This window comes from Taeniopygia guttata, chromosome 15, assembly GCF_048771995.1.
Source record: "Taeniopygia guttata chromosome 15, bTaeGut7.mat, whole genome shotgun sequence".
Taxonomy (NCBI): domain Eukaryota; kingdom Metazoa; phylum Chordata; class Aves; order Passeriformes; family Estrildidae; genus Taeniopygia; species Taeniopygia guttata.
This window is the reverse complement of record NC_133040.1, coordinates 9,652,975-9,672,788: the sequence shown is the minus strand read 5'-3', so window position 1 is coordinate 9,672,788 and position 19,814 is coordinate 9,652,975. Positions and strand designations below refer to the sequence as shown.

Here is a 19,814-nt window from a genome sequence, read left to right as displayed (position 1 = left end):
ACCCCTTGTTCACCAGCCCCCAGGTGCCCCCATCACCACAGCTGGGGGTGAAACAGCTCCAGGCTCGGTGGGGCAGGGGGTAAAAGGGCCAAAGTCACTCCCTGAAGGTGGCAGAGGCCTCCTGTGCTGGGGTGTCACCACGGTGGCTGTGGTGTCCCTGTCCTCACAGAGCCAGCCCAGGGTGCAGAGCGATGATGCAGGGGCTTGGTGACAGCTTCCCACACCCCAAATCCTTTCAAAGCTCACTGACATGTGGCCTCTTGGCTTTGGGGCATCAAGAGCTGCACGGGAGGGGAGAAAATTGGTTTATGGCTCATTTTACTGGAAAATCCCACCTCTGGTGCTGCAGCCATGGTGCTGAGCCCATCTCTGGCTGAGCCCTGCTCCAGGGCTCCCCAGCCACCACTGCCCACTGTGGCAAGTTTATTGTTTTCACCCAAGATCCAGCCTAGAAGCAGAGCAGCTCAGCTCCTCACTCGATTACGAAGCAGGAGCCGCCACCTCCGCCTCTCCCAAGGAGCGATAATGAAACATATTCATCCCTCACCCTGGGGAAACACTTAAACCACAATATGAGAGATGTATGTAAATCACATTTAAATGGAGACGGTGTTAACGCTGACGGCGACTCATCAAGTTGGAAGATGAGGTGTCCCCTCTGCTGCTAAAGTGTTTGCTGAGAGAGCGGGGCTGTCCCCAGGGCCCTGGCCAGGCTCTCTGTGTCACCACGCCACTGGTGGCCACACAAAGCGCCCCTTCACACCCGCACAAGGTCCAGCTGGTAAAGGAACGCTGAGCACTGCAGGTGGCCGAGAGGGTGAGGAGGGAAGGAGCTACAGAGGGGTGATGGACGGGATGGGGTGAGGATGGGAATGGGATGGGGATCCATGGGGCTGGGCTAGGGACGCGAGGGGATGGGGTACGGAGATGTTTGGGGATGCGGAGAGCCGGTTTGCCTCGGCCCGAGAGTGGCCCCAGCCCCAATCTCGGGTGCGGGGTCAGCCCGGGCTGGGCCCGCATCGCGCGGTGTGTGCTGCCCTCCGCTGGAGCGAGGGTGTACACCGCATCCTGCACCGCATCCTGCACCGCACCTGGGCATCGTAACCGTGTGTCATACCCGGGCATCGTAACCTGTGTCACACCTGGGCATTGTAACCGTGTGTCATACCCGGGCATCGTAACCTGTGTCACACCTGGGCATTGTAACCTGTGTCACACCTGGGCATCGTAACCTGTGTCACACCTGTGCATCGTAACCTGTGTCACACCTGGGCATTGTAATCTGTGTCATACCTGGGCATTGTAACCGTGTGTCACACCTGGGCATGGTAACCTGTGTCACACCTGGGCATTGTAACCTGTGTCACACCTGGGCATCGTAACCTGTGTCACACCTGGGCATTGTAACCACGTGTCACACCTGGGCATTGTTACCTGTGTCACACCCGGGCATTGTAACCTGTGTCACACCTGGGCATCGTAACCTGTATCACACCTGGGCATTGTAACTGTGTGTCACACCTGGGCATCGTAACCGTGTGTCACACCTGGGCATCGTAACCTGTGTGTCACACCTGGGTATTGTAACCTGTGTCACACCTGGTCATTGTAACCTGTGTCACACCTGGGCATCGTAACCGTGTGTCACACCCGGGCATTGTAACCTGTGTCACACCTGGGCATCGTAACCCTGCACCACACCTGAGCTCAGCATGATGGGTGACCATGCCCAAAGGCACGGCTTGGCACAGCTTGGCACGGCACGGCCACGGAGCAGGCGGCTCCTCCATCCCAGCCCTGCCAGCGGCCTGGCTCTCCCAGCTGGAATCACCCAGTGCCAGGAGGAGACGGCGGTGGCAGGTCAGTCTTTATTACTGAATAAATAATCGTATAAACCTTGTGCAAAACTTTGTGGCAAAACCATCGGCCTCATCGTGGCTGTGCCGTGCCGGGAGCCTGGGGTGGGGAGCATGGCACAGCCACCATGAGGCGAAGTGGTGGCACCGGTGAGAGCCGAGACCGCGGGCAGTGCCAGGGCAGTGCCAGGCCCCAATCCGGGCTGGACACCCACCGGGACAGCGGGAGGGACAGGGGCTGGGTGAATCCCTGAGGAGCAGACAAGCACCATCCAGCTCAGTCGCCATCCCGGAGCCGCTCTGGGGCCCGGGCAGAGTCTGTCAGCTGCCGGTGCTCCGTGCTAGAGCGGGGAGCTCGGGGCATGGCCGTGCCGCCGCTCCCGCGGCTCCGCTGTGCCCATGGTCCCCAGGGCCACCACCACCTCCTCCGGCGGGCAGCTCTTGTTCAGCTCCACCACGCGTGGCACCACCGTCGACCACCGATCTGTGGAGAGGGTGGCAGATGCACAAAGCTGGGAGATGTGGCTGCTCCCCAGACCCCCAGATCTGCTCCTGGGGCTCATCAGAGGCTGCAAGCAGCATCCTGGGGGATGTCCCGGCCCACAGCACGGCGCTCACCTCTTCGCAGCCGGCCCACGGTGTGGGAGAAGCCGTAGTACTGGTACGTGTCGCTCTTGCCTGGGTCCTCGCTGATGATGCCCAGATTCTGGTTCCAGTGGGACCAGTTCACCTCATCCACCCTGTGGGGAAGGTCAGACCCACAGGGGCTGCACGGAGCACCCGGGAGCCAGGGCAGGAGCTCCAGCACCCACCAACAATGCCAGCTGCCTCCAGACTACTACAAAGCACCCAGCAAATGAGTGCAAGGTGCCAGCCCCCCAAAAATGCTGCCGGGAGAGGGTCAGCTGCTCCCCAGCCTCCTAGGGCGCCCACCTTTACCTGAAGCACCAGCGGCGGTCAGGGGTCCCGTCCGTGCCCTTCCCCACGGTGACCATCTCCCCCGAGCGGAAGGCTTTCCGCAGGAACACCGGGAAGGAGCGCTCGATGTCCAGGATGGTGGTGGCCCACTGCCAGGGACACCAGGGACTGCTTGAGGATGGAGGTGCCTTGCCCATGGAGCTTGAGATGCCTCGATGCTGCAGCCCCCCAGGCACAGGCAGCTCCTGGAGCCCCCAGGGTGGTACCTGCAGCTTCCAGATGTGCTTGCTCTCCTTGGAGACTTGGCCCACGGTCTCGCCCATGAGGGCGATGAGCATGTTGAGGAGGAGCACAAAGGTGAGGATGATGTAGGTGACGAGGAGGATGATGAAGACGCCGGGGTATTTAGCGCTCTCGAGCATCTCCAGGTCTCCCATGCCGATGGTGAGCTTGAAGAGGTCGAGCAGGAAGGTGCTGAAGGTCTGGCTGTCCCGGCAGGACGGGTAGGTGGGCACTGTGCAGTTGGACTTCTCGCTGCAGGACTCACTGCTGGGACACGGGTTGAGGAGGGACACCAGGGCTGGGGGAGAAGGGACAGGGACAGCGAGTCCGCAGGGGCAACAGCAAGGACAGGATCCACAGTGGGTCCCAGTGTGGCTCCATGCTGGCTGAGACCTTCTCCACCACGGGAGGAGGCGAAGGCTGAGCCTGTGGGCAGGTGGGATGAAACTGGGGGTCTGCAGCCCCCTGCCCAGCCATGCTGAGCCACAGGGCTTGTCCTTCCCCAGCCAGGGGAGCTGGCTCCTTACCTGATGCGTAGCCGATCATGAAGAGCAGGTAGACCAGGAGGAAGCGGAACAAGTCTTTGAAGAGGATCTGAAAGTGATGGAGAGCAAGATGAGGTGTGCTGGACCACGGCATCATCATCAAGCTGTGCCACTGGCACAACTGAGCTGGGAGCAGGGCAGTGAGAGCCACAGGAACCCTTCACAAAGCCTGGAGGGACCTCTTGAGGTTGTACTTCCACAGGAGGATCACCCCTGGAGAAGGACAAGACCCACGACCCCACCAGACCTTCTGGATCATGATGCTGTAGGTGCCCGTCAGCTTGAGCCCGCGGGTGAAGTACAGGGCGTTCATCCAGCCCAGGACCAGCGCGAAGACCATGACAGCCAGGTAGGCCTCGATGCCACCCAGGTACAGCCCCGCCGTGACAATCACCAGCACCGAGTAGATGAAGCTGGAGGAGAGTTGGGGTCACACCCTGCAGCCACAAGTCTGGGGGACACAGTGGCTCGTGGTGGCCCTGGGGGTTCCCCACGTACTAGAGCAGCTGGAAGGAGCCATCTATGAAGAAGGAGTTCACGCCCGGGCACTTCTTCATGAACAGGTCTTTAATCTGTGGGAGAGAGGCAGAGCTTGGAGGGTCTCCAGTGGCAGAGTCCCCATGGCTGAGGCCACTTTGGCAGGGGTGGGTGCCTCAGTGGATGGGGCTGTCACCCCTGAAGACCCCAAGAGTTCGGTGGCCCCACAGGAGGACCTCTGCCTTGCCCCACTGACGTTTGTGCAGAAGAAGAGGATTCCAGTGAGGAGGGTGATGATCTCCCCGGCCAGGCGCAGGTAGTCGGCGGTGCTGGTGTAGGGGTAGGGCGGCTGTGGGGAGAGGACAGAGCTGAGCTGGGACAGAGACCCAGCAGAGCCCCTGCAAGGCCGTGCTGGCCCGTGGGGCTGTGCCAGCGTGGGCACTCACGGGGCCTTCCATGGGGCGGTAGTAGGCGACGAGGGTGAAGATGATCATGGCGCTGAGGTAGGAGACCACGCTGATGTAGAAGGAGACGGCCCCAAACTTGCGCCACTTGTCCCTCAGCAGCTCGTTGATGGGCTCCACAGCCAGCATCTCGTGGCGGTTCTGGTGGGACATTGCTGACAGAGGGGACAGGGCCACCCAGTTCCCTCCAGACTCCTCCCAGTCCCCCCCAGCCCTGCACACCTCGATTTTGCTGTTGTAGACGAGGATCTCCAGCACGGACACCTCCTCCCCGCAGGTGTCCAGCGAGGAGAGGTCGTAGAGGGAGGAGTAGACGGGGCCGTACGCCCAATCCTTGAACTTCCGCGAGAGGTGCCGGGCGTCCTCGTCCGTGATCTCTCGCCGGATGATGTGCTGGAAGATCTGCCAGAGGGAGGGAGGACTGCTACCACAGACCTGCTTGGGGCACCCTGCCCTCCTCCTACCCCATCCTGGGTGCATGCCCCAACCCACTCCCTGCACCCCAATGGGCTCAGGATGCTCCCGGGTGCTCCTGGGGTGATGCAGACACTGTCGCAGCCCTCCAGGATGCTGCAACTTTTGCATTTTTGGTGACTCTGCCCGCCCCACCAGAGGCCAAGGGCAGGGCAGGAGAGAAGATGGACTGTGTGAGGGGCTGGAGTTAATTGGGAAAGGGCCAGAATGCAAAGGGGTGTTAATTAGCCAGGTTAATAGGGCTGCACATCCAGGTTTCCACCAGCATCTGGGAGAGAAGCCGTGCATGCACTGAGCGTGACAGGGCTCAGCAGGGACGGCAGGGACACGTCCCCCAACACGGGGAGGACACCGTACCCCGATCTTGCCGGTCTTGGCTGCCATCATGAGCGGGGAGAGGCCGTCGTTGTTGAGCAGAGCCTCCAGGTTGGTGTCGGGGAAGAGCTTGGCGCACTTGACGAGGAGCAGGTCGTACATCTTGGTGACAAACTTGGTGTTCTCGCGGGTGTTGTCGGCGATGGCCACCAGGGCGTGGAGCACGGTGTTGCCGCGGGAGTCCTGGCGCCGCAGGTCCGCCTGTTTGTGCCCGTTCTCCGTCAGGTAGTGCACGATGTGAGGCTGGTTGGTGCAGGCGGCCAGCGACAGGGGCAGCTCACCTGCGGGGACAACACCGCGGTTGTTGACAACTCCTGTCACCCCTTCCCCGCAGCCCCCCGGGTCCCTCCCTGCTCACCGAAGTAGAAGTAGCCGCCCTCGCCCTTGGGCTGGAAGAAGCGGCCGCGGGCCTGGGCATGGACGTCTGCTCCCTTCTCCACCAGCAGCTCCACGTAGTGCTTGCAGCGGCGCTCGATGGCGATGTGCAGGGCTGTCTGACCTGGGCCACCACCGCCCGTCAGCCACCGCCTTCCCCAGGACATCCCCCACGTCCCTGAACCACCCCAGATCCCTTCTCCCTGAACCACCCCAGATCCCTTCTCCCTGAACCACCCCAGATCCCTTCTCCAGTCCCTGAACCACCCCAGATCCCTTCTCCAGTTGCTGAACCACCCCAGATCCCTTCTCCAGTCCCTGAACTACCCCAGATCCCTTCTCCAGTCCCTGAACCACCCCACATCCCTTCTCCCTGAACCACCCCACATCCCTTCTCCGGTCCCTGAACCACTCCAGATCCCTTCTCTGGTCCCTGAACCACCCCAGATCCCTTCTCCACTCCCTGAACCACCCCAGATCCCTTCTCCAGTCCCTGAACCAGCCCAGATCCCTTCTCCAGTTGCTGAACCACCCCAGATCCTTTCTCTGGTCCCTGAACCACCCCAGGTCCCTTCTCCGGTCCCCCAACCACCCCCACATGCCCAGGTGGGGCCAGCAGTAGCCCCACGCTCCCCACCTCGGTAGTAGACGTCCCTGAAGGGCGAGTTGATGAACTCCCTCATGTTTCCCGTCTTCTCGGCGATGTCCAGGAGCACGGGGATGGTGTCGTTCCTGCCCCCGCTCAGGTTGAGCAGGGCTTTGGGCAGGCAGGTCTTTCCCGTGGAGGGCTCTGCGAGTGGAGGGTGCTGAGGGGGGGGCCAGGGCAAACCCCTCAGGCCCCTGGCTCCCCATGCCAGAGCTGTGCATCCCCATCCCCCAGGAATACAGGGATCGCCAGCTGCCATCCCTGGCACCAGGGCAAGGAACAGCCAGGTGCCCACCTCGGAACTCCTCGTCTGTGAGGCGCTTCTTGTGGGTGAGCAGGAAGGAGAGGAGCCCATCCAGGCCGGCCGGGGACCCCCGGGAGACGATGTCGAAGAGGATGGGTCTGTTGAACACCTTGAGGACGGGGGGCGGCTCGGGAGCCGGTCCCTTTGCGGCGGGCGGCTGCTTCCTGCGGGGGAAACGCCAGCGCTGGGAGCAGGAGCCGCTGCCTCGGCTTCCCCCACCTGTACAACGAGCTGGAGGGTGCTCAGCTAGTGGGGACACGGCCGGGGACACCTGCGAGGTCAGAGCATCCTCCTCATGCACAGCAGCCCAGCGTTCCCAGTGCCAGCTCCCACCCAGGTGCTGCAGCGCCCGGGGCCCCCAGGTGTGCCCCCGGCAGGGACGGGCCGAGGGCTCGACACGCTCCGGTACCACGGGTGAAGCCAGACCGGTCGGAGCAGTCGGCAGCAGGGGGGGGATGGAGCGGGGGCAGCCCCGGGCACCGGCGATGCGGGCAGCTCCGGGCACCGGTAATGCGGGCAGCTCCGGGCACCGGCGATACGGGCAGCTCCGGGCACCGGCGATGCGGGCAGCCCCCGGCACCGGCGATGCGGGCAGCCCCGGGCACCGGCGATGCGGGCAGCCCCGGGCACCGGCAGTGCGGGCAGCACGTTTGGCGGCTGCCCCAGCAGGAGAATTTCAGTCTGAGGTCTCACGGGGCATCCTGCCCCCCTCCACCCACCTCCACGGAGGAACATCCCGCTCTCCTAAGCCGGTTGCACCCCTGGGTGGGGATGCTGGCGGGCCGCCCCAGGTGCCTGGCACAGAGGGGCATTGTGCGTCCGGCCGCGGGCTGCCCCCCCCGGCTCCGGTTTCCTGGCGCGGGCAGGGTGGAGGCCCTCCTGAAAAGCCCTTTCATGCCGCAGCCAGACGTTCGCACCGGCCAGGGGAGCGCACAGAGCCTCTTTCATGGCTCCCGTAAGGGGGAAGGGGAGCGAACTCCCGGCCCCGCGATACCGGGGGCTGAGGAGCCCCGCCACGGCATGGCACAGCCCGGCGCTGCCACTGGGACTCGCTGGGAGCTGCTCCCTGTGCGCGGCACCTCTGCCCAAAGCACCCCAAAGTGGCGCTTCGAGGTCCACCCACGTCCCCAGACACTGAACATCCCCATCCTCATCGGGGTGTCCCCAGCGGAACATCCCCATCGGGGTGTCCCCAGCGGAACATCCCCATCCCCACCCCAGCCACTGAACATCCCCATCCCCACCCCAACGTCCCCAGCTGAACATTCCCATCCCCACCGGGGTGTCCCCAGCGGAACATCCCCATCCCCACCCCAACCACTGAACATCCCCATCGGGGTGTCCCCAGCGGAACATCCCCATCCCCATCCCCACCGGGGTGTCCCCACCCCAGCATCCCCCGCCGCACCGGGGGCCGCGGGGGTCCCGTACTCACTCCGCGACTCTCCTGCGCCAGCGCTTGTTCTCGCTGGGGTGGTGGCGATAGGTGCCGTAGTCAAAGAGGGAGTCCATGGGGGCTTTCTTGGGCGCGGGGACCACGGGGGACTCGTAGATGGTGGCCTCCAGCAGTTCCATGGGCTTCGGGGCGCCTTTCCGAAAGGCCCCGTGGAATTTCATGCGGAGGTTTTGCTTTCCATCCCCGGCGCCGGGGGGACCCCGGGCTGCCTCGGCGGGGCTCGGGGTGTCCTCGCTCTCGAACAGGTTGGCCAGAGAGGAGAGCGGGAAGGATTCGTTCTGGAGGGAGCCATCCTCCCCCGTGCCCTCCCCGGCATCGCGCGGGGCGTCTTCGCTGTCTGCCATGGTCCCTGCCCGGGGGGATGGCCACGACCTGCCTGGCTGGCTGTGACCCCCGGCTCCTTCCACGAGAGCAGGAGACCTGGCAGAGGAAAACCCCGTGTCACCCCCAAAAGACCCTCCCCATCCTCTCCCTGGGGCTCCGAGCCCGGCGGTGGGACAGGTCCCACACCCACCCTGGCAGAGGTTGGGGCCGGCAGGAGTCTCCCGGACGGTCCTGCCTTGTCCCGGCTCTCCTCGGCACCCACCTCCCCGCTGCGGGGACCCCTCACGTCTGCGGGGGCCCCTCCGGCTGCGGCTCTGCCGTGCTGGGCGAGGGCGAGCCCGGCCCCGCTGCGGTCAGCCGGGGTGCAGCCCAGGACAGGGCACAGAGCAGACCCTGTGCGCTGCGATCTGCCGCCCAAGGAAAGAAAACATTCCTTGGGATACTCCCCACATCCAAGGAAGCGTCCAGGGAAGCGCCCAGAGGCAGCAGGAGCCGCCACCGCAGCAGGGCTGGGAGCGGGGCCAGGGCTGCTCCTGATGTCCCACAACCGGGGGGGGCTCGGTGGGACGCGGATCGGGGCACCGGGTGCGGCACTGGGGGGGGGGGGGGGGAGGGCAGGAGCAGCGGCTGGGACAAGAAATTACGGGTTTAGATTGCCCAGAGGGACGTGGAGATGAAGGAGAGACGTGCCATCAGCGCGGCCAGCGGAGCGCTGGACCGTGTCACCGCGTCCGGGACACCACGGACAGGTGACTGACCCCAGCCCCGGACACCACGGACAGGTGACTGACCCCAGGCACTCCCCCAGCCCCGGACAGGTGACTGACCCCAGGCACTCCCCGAGCCCCGCTTTCCACCAAAACCCTCCGGCGAAACCCAGCAGCGTTAGGGCTCAGCACGGCTCAGCCTGCGGGGAGCTCAGCCCTCCCGGGACAGAAAAAGCAGCGGGAAACGTGTCATTTTGTGCTGGGCTGAAGCTCTGTGCGACAAGCCACAGTGGCAGGCTGGGTCCTGTCAGGAGGGCAGCCCAGCCGGGGAAGGGGCTCGGGTGAGGCAGTGGGTCCTGGCAGCCCCACGGTGCCCCCGTGGGCACGGGGGATGAGGGTGGCAAACGGCCCCAAACCCTGCAGCGACAGGGAGGGGGCTCAGGCAGCGGTCCCTTCTCCCTGCCACCCTTGGGGACACTCAGAAAGGACAGTGCAGCCCTGGGGGACACAGAGCTGACAGTTAATCCTCTTTGCTGACTTTCCTGCCATCCTCGTCTCTGCAAGAAATTCCACAAGCACCTGCCAAAGCCCGCAGGTCCCACATCCCACCCCGTGCAAGCAGAGGCCCTCGCATGGCAGGTTTGACCTTAGACAAGGGAGAAGAGGGAAGTGCCAAACACACGGACCCTGGGGGAATGGGGACAGAGCACCTGACCTGTCCAAACTGTGCTGGCTCCCGGAAAAGTGCAGCTTTAGGGAAAACCCAGACACACACGGGCTATCCCACACCTGCTGTCACCATCCAGGACTGAAGCTGGTGTGGGAAATGAGGGACTCGGGGCTGGTGCCGTCAGCCCGGGTGCTGCCAGGAAAGGTGCTGTCACAGGGGTTTGATTTGGCCCTTTGGTTATTTGGGTTTGGTTTTTTCAGACTTCCTCACCTCCTGGAATAACTGAGTCAAGGCACAGCTCTCGCATCCAACACAAACCCCACCTGTGCTCCCACCTCCTCCCAGCATCCCACCAAAGTACCTCCCAGTTGGACCAGTGTCCCCAGTCAGTGCCCGCTCCTGCCCACCACGGGAGCACGGACGCTGTCACCAACACCGGGATGTGCGGGGACATCCACGGGTGGGCGGCAGGGAGGGTGTCCCACGACATTAAAGGGTGATCCGGTGGGAGTGAATCACTGAAACCACAGCCGGTTCTTGTAGGAAATCCTCATCCCGAGTGATGCAGCTGCTTCCCAAAATCCTCGTGCTCACCTCGGCAACAGCCAGGAGCTCGCTGCGGGCAGCATGGGGGGTTCGGAGCCGGTGGGAGCCCCCTCCTCAAAGCTCTGCCTGGGAACCCACCCGGCACCTCAATCTCAGATCATGAGTCCCCAGGCTGTCTGCACAGTGCCGGGGCATCCATAAGGGTCCACCTGGTCCTGCCCAGCTTAGCCCTGGACCCCAGCCTCACCTGGGGTCTCCATCCTGCCCGGAGAGCCCCATCCTGCCCCAGTTTCCGTGTCCCCGCTCCATCCAGCCCCGGTGCCCGTGTCCCACTGCCGGTTGTCCGCCCCTCCGCCCGTTCCCCGGTTCCGTACCGCCAAAGGTCCCGTGGAAAGTCCCGCAGGCTCCGGCGCCGCCGAGTCGCCCGGGGCCGGTCCCCAGAGCGGCCCCTCCCCGCCCCGGCCCCGCCACCGGGACCCGCCCTCGGGATCGGCCCCCGCCCGCCCCTCCCCGTTCCCGGGAGCACCGGCCACAAAACAGCCCAGAAGGAACAGCCCCAAAATACCCTTCAAATAAATAAGCCCCGAGGAAAAACGTCTCTGACACAGCCCTCCCAAAGAACAGCTCCAAAAACCCTCCCATAAACAGCCTTCCCGGGACACAGCTTCTGAACAGCCTCCCAGGAACAGCACCAAAACATTCTGCTCAAAACAGCTCTCCTTGGAAAAAAAAACTTAATCTCCCTACCCAAAACATCCCTGCCAGGACCAGCCCCAAAACACCTTCCCTAAAACAGTCTCTCCAAACAACCACAGCCCCAAATGAGGCTCCCAGGCCACGGGTACTGTCAGTTTTTATTAATTGCTGCTCCCGCCGGGGCTCGGGAGGCGAGGGGGGCTCATAAGGCACCGCAAACACCACGGGGACAGTCCCTGGTTGATCCCAGCACAGGAGCTTGATCCCACGCCAGCACTGGAGGAGTTGGGATCACCCGGGAGAGTCATCAGCTCCTCCTCCATGGGCATCATTCCGGACTATCCAGTGCCAATCAACACGAGGTGCCCGTCGGCGGGTTCCAGGCACAGGCCGAGTGCCACTTCACTCACCAGCAGGACACTTCATTCCCTGCCCCACTGAAGACAGGAATCCAGGAGTTGGGACTAGAAACACTTGTTCTTCCTCTTGGGAAATCCAAGGGTGACACCCACAATTGTTTTATTGCCGTATTCTTAATAGAAAGTTAATTAGTTATTTTTTTGGTTAGAAAAGACGTTATCCACTGCAGATCCAGAGAGGAATCGAAGTCACCAGAGAGCTGGGAGCCACCCCAGCTGCCTCAGTGATGAAGACATAGGTAACACCCATCACACGTTATTTAATCTGTGCCAATCCTGTGCCAGCTTTAGGCTTTGTAGCTCAGCTCAGCGTTCATCTTCGTGTACATCTCATAAATTGCATCCAGGATTGGAGTGACCCTCGTGACAAACTGGTGGATTTTTTCTATGCTTTCCTCTTCCTTGACTTCTTTACCCTTCTCCAAGGCCTTCAGCAAATCGGATTTGTAGGGAAGAGCGTAGACCGAGCCCTGTAAAACAGGGAGAGGGTGTTTGACTCCCACAAACCCAACAGAGACCATAAGTTGGGTTGTTCCTATGTGCCAACGCTGTGGAATCTCCAGACACTTGTCAGTGCATGGGAACAGCCTTAGGGATGGTGGTTGGATGCTTGGAGAGGGAGGGAATGCTCACCGTGAAGAGCTTCTGCAGCATCCAGCCGTGGTATTTCTTCAGTGCTATCTCATAAGCCTTCAAAGCATTCACCCTGATGAGGTTGGGATGCTCCTCATCCCTCTCGCCGTCAGAGATGCTCTGCAGCAACACCAGAATGAATTTCAGACCCCTGGGGAGAAGAGCAGAGATGTTTAGCTCAGGGAAGTGGGTGCTGCTTCCCAGCTTCCAGCCTGGTGTTTCCAAGCATCCCAAAAACCCAGAGTCCCAGCAGTGCATCCCTCTCACAGAGCTGGTGCCTGTCCCTGTGTGCACAGCCAGAGAAGAGAGAGAGAAGGGCTGGATGGAGCTCCCAGGGCAGGATGGAAGCCCTGGATGAAGCCAGGGCTGAGGGCTGAGCTGGGCAGGGTCAGGTGGATCCTCCAGGCACTGCAGGCTCCTCCTGACCTGTCCAACTTGTGGGCTCATGCTCTGAGGTTGTGCATTCTTGGGGGGCCAGATTTGAGGAGGGAGTTCCCAACAGCCAAACACAGCACCCCACTGCCAGCTGCTCACCCCAGCCCACAGGGACCAGCCCAGCACACGCAGCCTCCACTTGGAGCTCTCCAGCTCCCCACAAGCCGGGACACAGCCGGAGCAGCTCCCGACGCCGTGAGTCACCTTTTCAGCCACATCAGCGCCAGCGTCGCGCCTGTCTTGGGCCAGGCCGAGCCGTGCAGCTCCTTCTCCACCTCCAGGATGTTCTGCAGCGTTTTGAACTTAGCAGGGTTGGAGTCATAAACCGCCCGGATTTTCTGAGGGCAGAAAAGGGGATTGGCACCCGGGAGCAGGGACTTTGGGCAGGAGCTCTGGGAATAAACCTGTGACCGGGTGAGCCACTGCTGAGCCCAAAGTCCCAAGTCCCCAAAGCTTTTTGAAACACCTCCAGTCCCACAGATCTCTCCCCAGGGATTCTCCTCTCTGAGCCCTCCTGAGTTCCTTCCTACCTTGATATTTCCAGTCAGGTCTGCTTTGACTGGTGAATAGACGATGGGAGTCCCCAGGCAATCTGTGGAGACAGGGAGGGAGGACAGTTAAACACTGGTGACACAGGGGACACCAAACTTCCCTTACCAACAGGTTTCACTTTAACCACAGCTCCGACAATGAGACTAGAAAGGGATCTCTGAGCTTCATACACGGCTGTTGGCCCTTGGGACAGCCCTGCCACATACTACAGCCCCACCAGTGACCTCCAATCCCCCTGGCTGCTGGACACAGCCCTGGCAGAAGGTCCTGGAACAGCCTGACCAGCACCACAGGCAGGCAGCCCCATGTCCTGCCCTTCCGGGGCTGCCACACAATAGCTGACATTGTGGAGGGCACACTGTGCCACGAGGGCGGCCACGCCGAACACCCACCCGTGTCCCGACATCCACGGGTGGGATGGCAGCTCCTGCTCCAGGGGATGGCAGGAATGTTTCCCAACGGGGCTGCACGGCAGGTTTGACAGCACCGTGATGCAACCGCGGCCCTGGCAGAGCAGCCAAGCCCGCCGTGAGTCCTGGATCAGGTAAGGGGTGGGGGGGTCACCACCCAGAAATGAGAAGATGCACCCCAAAGCGGCTGAGCCCACAGCAGGCCTGATCCCAGCCCGCATCTCCCAACCCCGGCCACCCCGGTCTCACCGAAGAACGGAGGCAGGTGCGCCACGGCCTCCAGGAAGGGCAAAGTCTCGATCTGCTTATCAGCCGGCAGCGGCTTGAACTCGTGTTCCAGCAGCAGCGCCATGACCGGCGTAGCCCCACTCCTTTCCCCCCTCACCGCTCCCCGGCTGAGGGGGCTCTGAGGCGGCGGGGGCCGACCCGGCAGCGCGCCCACGCCAAGCTCCGCCCCTCGCCGCTTCGACCAATGGCTGCGCATCGGCCGTACGGCCGATGCGCAGCCATTGGTCGAAGCGGCGAGGGGCGGGACTTTCTGCCCAAGTAGGAGGCCACGCCCACATCGCCCCCTCACACTCGGGGTCTGGCCGTTCGCTGGCCCGGCCGGCGTTAATTATTCACGGGAGATAAATATTTTATAGGGAACAGATGGAAAACAAACCTCAACGCGCGCGGGATGTGACGGCGCACCTCAGTGTGGGGTTGGGTGGGAAAATGACACCGAGCGGAGAGGTGAAGAAGAGGTGGGAGCGGAGGGAGGCTCAGCCCGTTCGCTGCGTGGGGAGCGGGCTGGCCGGTGATAGGGCCGTAAATGCGGTGTTTTGACCGGTTATTCTGGAAAAACAGGTTGTGGGGTGATAGCGATCGGTGGCTGGCAGGGTGGGTGGGGTATAAGAGGGGTGCGGGGTGCTGCTGGCTGGTGCTGCCTCCTTCCCTGCTGCCAAATTACCGCGGTGCCCGGAGCCCCTCCAGGGATGCTTGAAGCCCCTCCCGGGCTGCCAGGAGCCAGTTCCGCGGTGCCTGCAGTGCCCCGAGCCCGTCCCAGGGTGCTCGGAGCCTGTCCTGGGATGTCCAGAGCTCACGGAGTCTCTCCCGTGGTGCCCAGCCCGTTCCGGGATGCCCTGAGCCATTTCAGCCCCTCCAGCGGTGCCCGGGCTGTCCCGGGTCACGCAGCGGCCGGTCCGGTTGGGTTCGCTGCGAGCGGCGCCGCGCTGGTGCCGTGCCAAGGCGGGCAGAAACAGAAACCTTTAACCCCTGAAATATTTACAGCGCCACAAACCCCGCGGTGCTGCGCGCTCACAGCCGGCACAGCCCCACCGCGCCCGGCCCGGGCTCCATCCGCGCATCCTGCGAGCGCTCGGGGCCGGCTCGGAGCGAACCGAACCCCGCCGCCGCTCCATCCCCCGTCCCTCCCGGCTCGCCTCCCTCTCTCCCCGCCTCCCTCCGTCGGTCCCCGCCTCCCTCCGTGCTCGCGGAGCGCGTCTGGCCGTGTCCCTCGGCGGGAGCCGTCGCGCTGCCATGTCGCTGTGGCTGCGGTGGGGCCGCGGCCCGGAGCGGAGGGCGGCCGAGCGGCGGGAGCTGCAGGAGCGCAGCCGGCAGCAGTGGGAGAGCACCAGCCGCGCCTTCGCCCGCGCCGCCGCCTGCTGCTCCCTGCAGGCGCGCTGGAGCGAGCCCCGCGTCCCCCCGCCCAGGTACGGCCGCGGTCCGGCGGGTCCCGGGGCGGTGCGGGGCCCGGGGCGGTGCGGGGGTCCCGCTGAGTGCCGGTGTGTGTGGCAGCGCGGCGGCGGTGCGGCGGGACGCGGAGGAGGCGGCGGCGCGGCTGGAGCGGCGGCGGGAGCGGCTGCAGCGGCTGCTGGGCGAGGAGCGGGAGGCGCTGGCGGCGGAGCTGCGGCAGCGGCGGCGGGGCGGGATGCGCAGCCAGGAGCAGCGGGATGGCCCCGGAGAGTGCGGGAGGAAGGTGAGGGAGCGGCCCGACCGTGCTCGTCCCGCATCCCGGGACTCGTCCGGTGAAGGGCCGGTTCCATGCTTCAGCTGTACCAGCGGGACTTGGAGTGTACCAAGTCCAACTTGCTTCATGGTGCCCTGAACTCAGCCTCGGCGAGGTTTGGGATGCCGAGCACTCCCGTGTCCTGACCTGACCCAGCTCTGTGTTCCCAGTTTGCTGAGCCGCCGCTGCAGGAGCGCTGGAACAAAAACAACGCACAGCTCCGAGAGGTGATGTTGCTTCCTCTTGAGTCCCTGCTGCCTTGCATTTATTAAACCGGTTTTTAACTTGAAAGTCGTCATATCTCTACTGTGGTCAGTCATCTTGCATCACAGCAACTGCCCCGAATTCTAACAAACGAAAGGCAAAGAAGTGAAAGGGTTGAAGTTGAAATAGTTTTAAAGAGCCCTCTCAAAGCTGTATTTTTAAAAGTCAGAAATCTGTTCAGACTCCGAGCAAATTTTCAGAGCTCACAATGTAAATATCTCAGGCACATAAAGTATAATAATATAAAAAAGATATATCTTAATATCTCAGCTGTACCTGCCATGCTGTGGTGCTTCCTCATTCTTTATTCCCCCCATGTGCTGCTGCAACATTGCAGTCCTGTATCACTGTCACTGTGACAATGACCTCAGCTCAGGACCCGGTGGGCACCTCAGACACTCAGATGAGCCCAGAGGCAGATCCTCTTGGAATTTCAGGGCCAGGTGGTGCTCCAGAGAGTCTGGAAGACCCTGGGGGACAGAACCTCTGGCACTGATGACCCTGCTGCATCTGCTGTGTCTCCAGGCAGAGTCTGAGCTGCACAGGAAGCACGTGAGGGAGGCTTGGAGTGATCAGCTAACACAACAAAACCAGGTATGGGGGCAACCCTGGTGTTCTGGTCACTGAGGGGACTCTGAAATGTGTGTGTGGGTGGAGGGGTGACACTTGTGCCATGGGAGCTGATGCCAGGAAGGGCACTAACAGCTTGCAGGAGTCTGCTGGATTTTCTGAGCCAGAAGTTGTTTCTTTGTGTCAGGCTAACCTGAAATGCTGTTTTCTTTTCTTTGGGAAAGGAAGAGGTGACCAAACTTGAAGAGAAGAAACGTTATGAAAGTGAGTACAAAACAGCACGAGGGGAAGCGCTGGAAAGAACGAGACAAGAGGAAGAGAAGCCTCAGCTGGAGAAGCAGCAAGCAGAGGCCTTGCTTCAGCAGATAGAAGAACTGAAACTGCAGGAGACAAAGGTAATCTTGACTTTCTCCTCATTGGAGAAAGAAATTTGTTGCTTCACTTGGAAATACAGCAGGGCTGACCTGACCTCTTCTCTCCATGTTTGCACTGCCTGCAGAGGAGCAGAACAGGGTACACACTCTGGTCAAGTGTGCTCTCTGGGATGTTGTAGCTCGCTGATGTACTCTCTCTCAGTGTGTTTTCCTTTTTAGGCAACACAGCTGAAAAAGGAACAAGAGAATTTATTAAAGCAGCAGCGGGAGCTGGAGAATTTGGAAGAAGAAAGGAAACAAATGGAAGAGCACCGGAGGAAGAAAGAGCTCAGGTAGGACATCAAGTGGAGCTTCTTTTGGATAGAATTACTGTGCCCACAGCAGTACTTGGGGCACAAGGTGATATTCCAGGTAGCAGCGGTAGGATGTAAATATCTGGGTTTTGGTGGACTTGCCCACAGCAGTCAAGGAGCAAATGCACTGGTGCTGTTCCTGCTTTTTGTTCCTGGTACAGGTTCCTCATTGTCACAGATGCACCTCCCTGAGTGCAGCTGTACAAAAACATGGTGCTTTAGAGTCAGTGTGATACTGGTTTTGGGTTTTTTTTTTTTTTGTTAAATTCTACTTTTTTTCCTCCTTCAGTCGCTTCTTGAAGCATCAGTGTGATGTCCAGTTAAGGAGACAAGCGCAGCAGGTACAGGAGGAACTGGTAAGAGATTAATTTATACATTATAGATGCTGTGTGATGAAAAAACTTGTTGTGTGTGGTTTGTGTCTGCCTCTGATTCCTACAGATCAGGAGGCCCCTTCCAGCTTGTGCACAGGGCTGGAGCACAAAGCTCACGGGGAAGCAGCAGATGGAGCATCTTGCTGAGCACAGCCTTGTCACTGTCACCAGTAATGCCTAGAGGAGCCCTGCACATGGATAGTTGTTAATCTCGTGGTTTTCTCCCCCAGGAGACAGACAGGCAAATCTTATCAGCCCTCCTGGAGAAAGAAGAGGAGGATCAGAGCCGGCAGATCGCGCGGCAGGGACGGGCGGTGGCAGACGTGGCCTGGATGAAGAGGGTCATCGAGGAACAGCTCCAGCTGGAAAAGGAGAGGGAAGCAGAGCTCGAGACTATCTTCAGGTGAGTCTGCCCACCTCTGAACCTCACCTGAGGAGTCCAAGTGTGCTGAATGTTCCAGGTTAGGGGGTCACTGAGAGGCACAAGTGGGATGGACACACCAACTAGCAGGGAACAAACCTGAAGAGAAACCCAAGTGCTCCTCTCAAGCACAGGATAGCTTGTCTGTGCTTGTGGAGTATACAGGGGGGTTAACCTCAGAGATAATTCTTCCTCTCTCCTTTAGGGAAGAAGCGAAAAAAATGTGGGAGAAGAGGGAAGAAGAATGGGAAAGAGAGAAGGTGGCCAGAGATCGCCTGATGAGTGAGGTGATGACCTCTATTGATGATGTGTCCCATTTGGCTCAATGAAACCATCATTCCACTTTTAAACCACCACCTTTTGCAGAGTTAGAGCATTCCATGCTGGGGTGGAATTTTTTTCCTTGTCTGGTGTGTTTCCTGGGAACTGTTTAACCATCTTCTCCCTCCATCTCCCCCCTTTGCACAGGTCCTTGCAGGCAGGCGGCGCCAGATCCAAGAGAAGATGGAGTTAAACAGAAGGGCCCAAGAAGAATCCATTAAATATCGAGAGCAGCTGATCAAAGAACTCGAGGAGGCCAAGGAAGGGACTCGTCGGGAGAAGGAGCAGGAGGAGGAACAGCAGCGAGCCAGCAGGAGGGAGCTGCAGGCACAGGTAGCTGAGCTCCCCAATACACACCTGGCTGCTGAGGCTGCCCCATCTCACCTGATTTCCCCTGTGCAGGGGACAGAGCACAGCTTGAGAGAGCAAGAGGAGCAGCAGGAGGAACCAGCCCAGCAGCAGGAGGCCAAGCAGGGCTGGCACAGCAGGGTAAGGTCACACCTGGCACAGGGGTCACCCCAGCACCTGAGCCCATCATGGAAGGTGACAGCATCCTTGTCTCTGACCTGCACAGAGCTCCTTCCTTCCCCTCACAGAGCTCTACAGTTCTCTCTTTTCTTTTTTTGCTGATATTGATAGATTAGGCCCTAACTTTGAAAGAATTTTTGAGACAGACATGTTGTTAATGCCTCAAATCATGTATTGGCTGCTTTAGTGGAGTTGGTACAGTGCAATTCCCCTGCTCAGTGTTTTTGTTGACTGTCCTGCTTTGCCTGGCTCTAAAATCAAATTTGAGTAACCCTACCTAAAGCCCCTGCCCAGCCCATCAGCTCCTGTGCATGCTCAAGAGTGTGTGTGGATTAATTCCAGAGCCCAAAAACCAGTGCTGATATTTGCTTTGATCCCATTAGCTCTACAGTTACCCAAGAGCAGCTTGGACCTGAGGAATGAGCATGAGATGCAGCTCCAGCCTACAGAAAGAAAACTCTGAGGACTCAAGGAACTCCTGAAATAATGGTGCCTCTGGAATAGCCTACAGTGAGATCAAGACTTGACTCAGTAGATTTCTGAAAACATTTAGTTGTGGCCAAGCTGAAGAGGAGAAAAGTTCTACTGTCTTCAGGAATGTGGAGGTGTGAGCTCCTTCAGAGAAGTGAACTGCTTCAGTTCGCATTTTGGAGTCGTGCTCATGTATTTTAGTACGTGAGAGGCTGAAGCAACCCAACAAATAAATGGGCCCTGTGGACCTGAGCCACACAAGAATCTGTGTCTGCCCAGGAAGAGGAGCTGTGAAACACCACGGGCTGTGTCAGACTCCCACCCTGGAGAATCAGGCTGTGCCTTGATTCCCACTGGACTTTGAGGAGTTCATTCATAATTGCAAATCAGTCAGATCATGTGTCCTGTGGCAGCAGTGCTTGTCCAGTTTCTCTCCAGAAGGTGCTGCAGAATTAAACATTGTTTTTCACTTGTTTCATAAATAATGAGTACTAATGAATAATATTCATCAATAATGAATAATTGAAACCTGAACAAGGATTTGGTTTTGTTACATGAGCAGCAACAGGAGAGGAGATTGAGTT

At 60.4% G+C, this 19,814-nt stretch overlaps 3 protein-coding genes across 14 annotated transcripts; 1 reads left to right on the top strand and 2 right to left on the bottom strand.

Moving 5' to 3' along the window:
- Positions 1-1,854: 1,854 nt before the first annotated feature.
- TRPV4 (transient receptor potential cation channel subfamily V member 4) lies at positions 1,855-10,875 on the bottom strand. 7 transcript variants are annotated; one of them, XM_072936161.1, is made up of 17 exons: positions 10,794-10,855; positions 10,468-10,545; positions 8,152-8,592; positions 6,708-6,880; positions 6,404-6,556; positions 5,750-5,890; positions 5,374-5,672; positions 4,765-4,944; positions 4,525-4,683; positions 4,335-4,427; positions 4,100-4,173; positions 3,849-4,014; positions 3,584-3,650; positions 3,041-3,354; positions 2,796-2,923; positions 2,475-2,596; positions 1,855-2,340 (listed from the first exon to the last, which is right to left on the bottom strand). In XM_072936161.1, the coding sequence occupies exons 2-17, from the start codon at positions 10,500-10,502 to the stop codon at positions 2,198-2,200; spliced, it is 2,688 nt and encodes an 895-aa protein (XP_072792262.1). In that variant the 5' UTR covers positions 10,503-10,545; positions 10,794-10,855; the 3' UTR covers positions 1,855-2,197. The 7 variants fall into 7 exon arrangements, with proteins under 7 accessions (XP_072792262.1, XP_030141649.4, XP_072792263.1 ...); XM_030285789.4 differs by lacking the exon at positions 10,468-10,545 and having other exon boundaries at positions 10,794-10,875; XM_072936162.1 differs by lacking the exon at positions 10,794-10,855 and having other exon boundaries at positions 10,235-10,779.
- A 380-nt stretch (positions 10,876-11,255) lies between these two features.
- On the bottom strand, positions 11,256-14,013 carry GLTP (glycolipid transfer protein). Its single transcript, XM_002197302.6, has 5 exons — positions 13,814-14,013; positions 13,133-13,194; positions 12,807-12,940; positions 12,168-12,318; positions 11,256-12,004 (listed from the first exon to the last, which is right to left on the bottom strand). Exons 1-5 carry the CDS (start codon positions 13,914-13,916, stop codon positions 11,822-11,824), a joined length of 633 nt encoding a protein of 210 aa, XP_002197338.1. The 5' UTR covers positions 13,917-14,013; the 3' UTR covers positions 11,256-11,821.
- A 145-nt stretch (positions 14,014-14,158) lies between these two features.
- On the top strand, positions 14,159-19,767 carry TCHP (trichoplein keratin filament binding). 6 transcript variants are annotated; one of them, XM_072936280.1, is made up of 13 exons: positions 14,166-15,258; positions 15,344-15,524; positions 15,725-15,781; positions 16,344-16,412; positions 16,613-16,783; positions 16,982-17,094; positions 17,405-17,471; positions 17,720-17,892; positions 18,116-18,197; positions 18,379-18,494; positions 18,525-18,564; positions 18,634-18,720; positions 19,143-19,767. In XM_072936280.1, the coding sequence occupies exons 1-13, from the start codon at positions 15,086-15,088 to the stop codon at positions 19,173-19,175; spliced, it is 1,362 nt and encodes a 453-aa protein (XP_072792381.1). In that variant the 5' UTR covers positions 14,166-15,085; the 3' UTR covers positions 19,176-19,767. The 6 variants fall into 6 exon arrangements, with proteins under 6 accessions (XP_072792380.1, XP_032607169.3, XP_032607167.3 ...); XM_072936278.1 differs by having other exon boundaries at positions 14,165-15,258; positions 18,525-18,720; XM_030285893.4 differs by having other exon boundaries at positions 14,165-15,258; positions 18,379-18,564.
- The last annotated feature ends 47 nt before the right edge of the window (positions 19,768-19,814 follow it).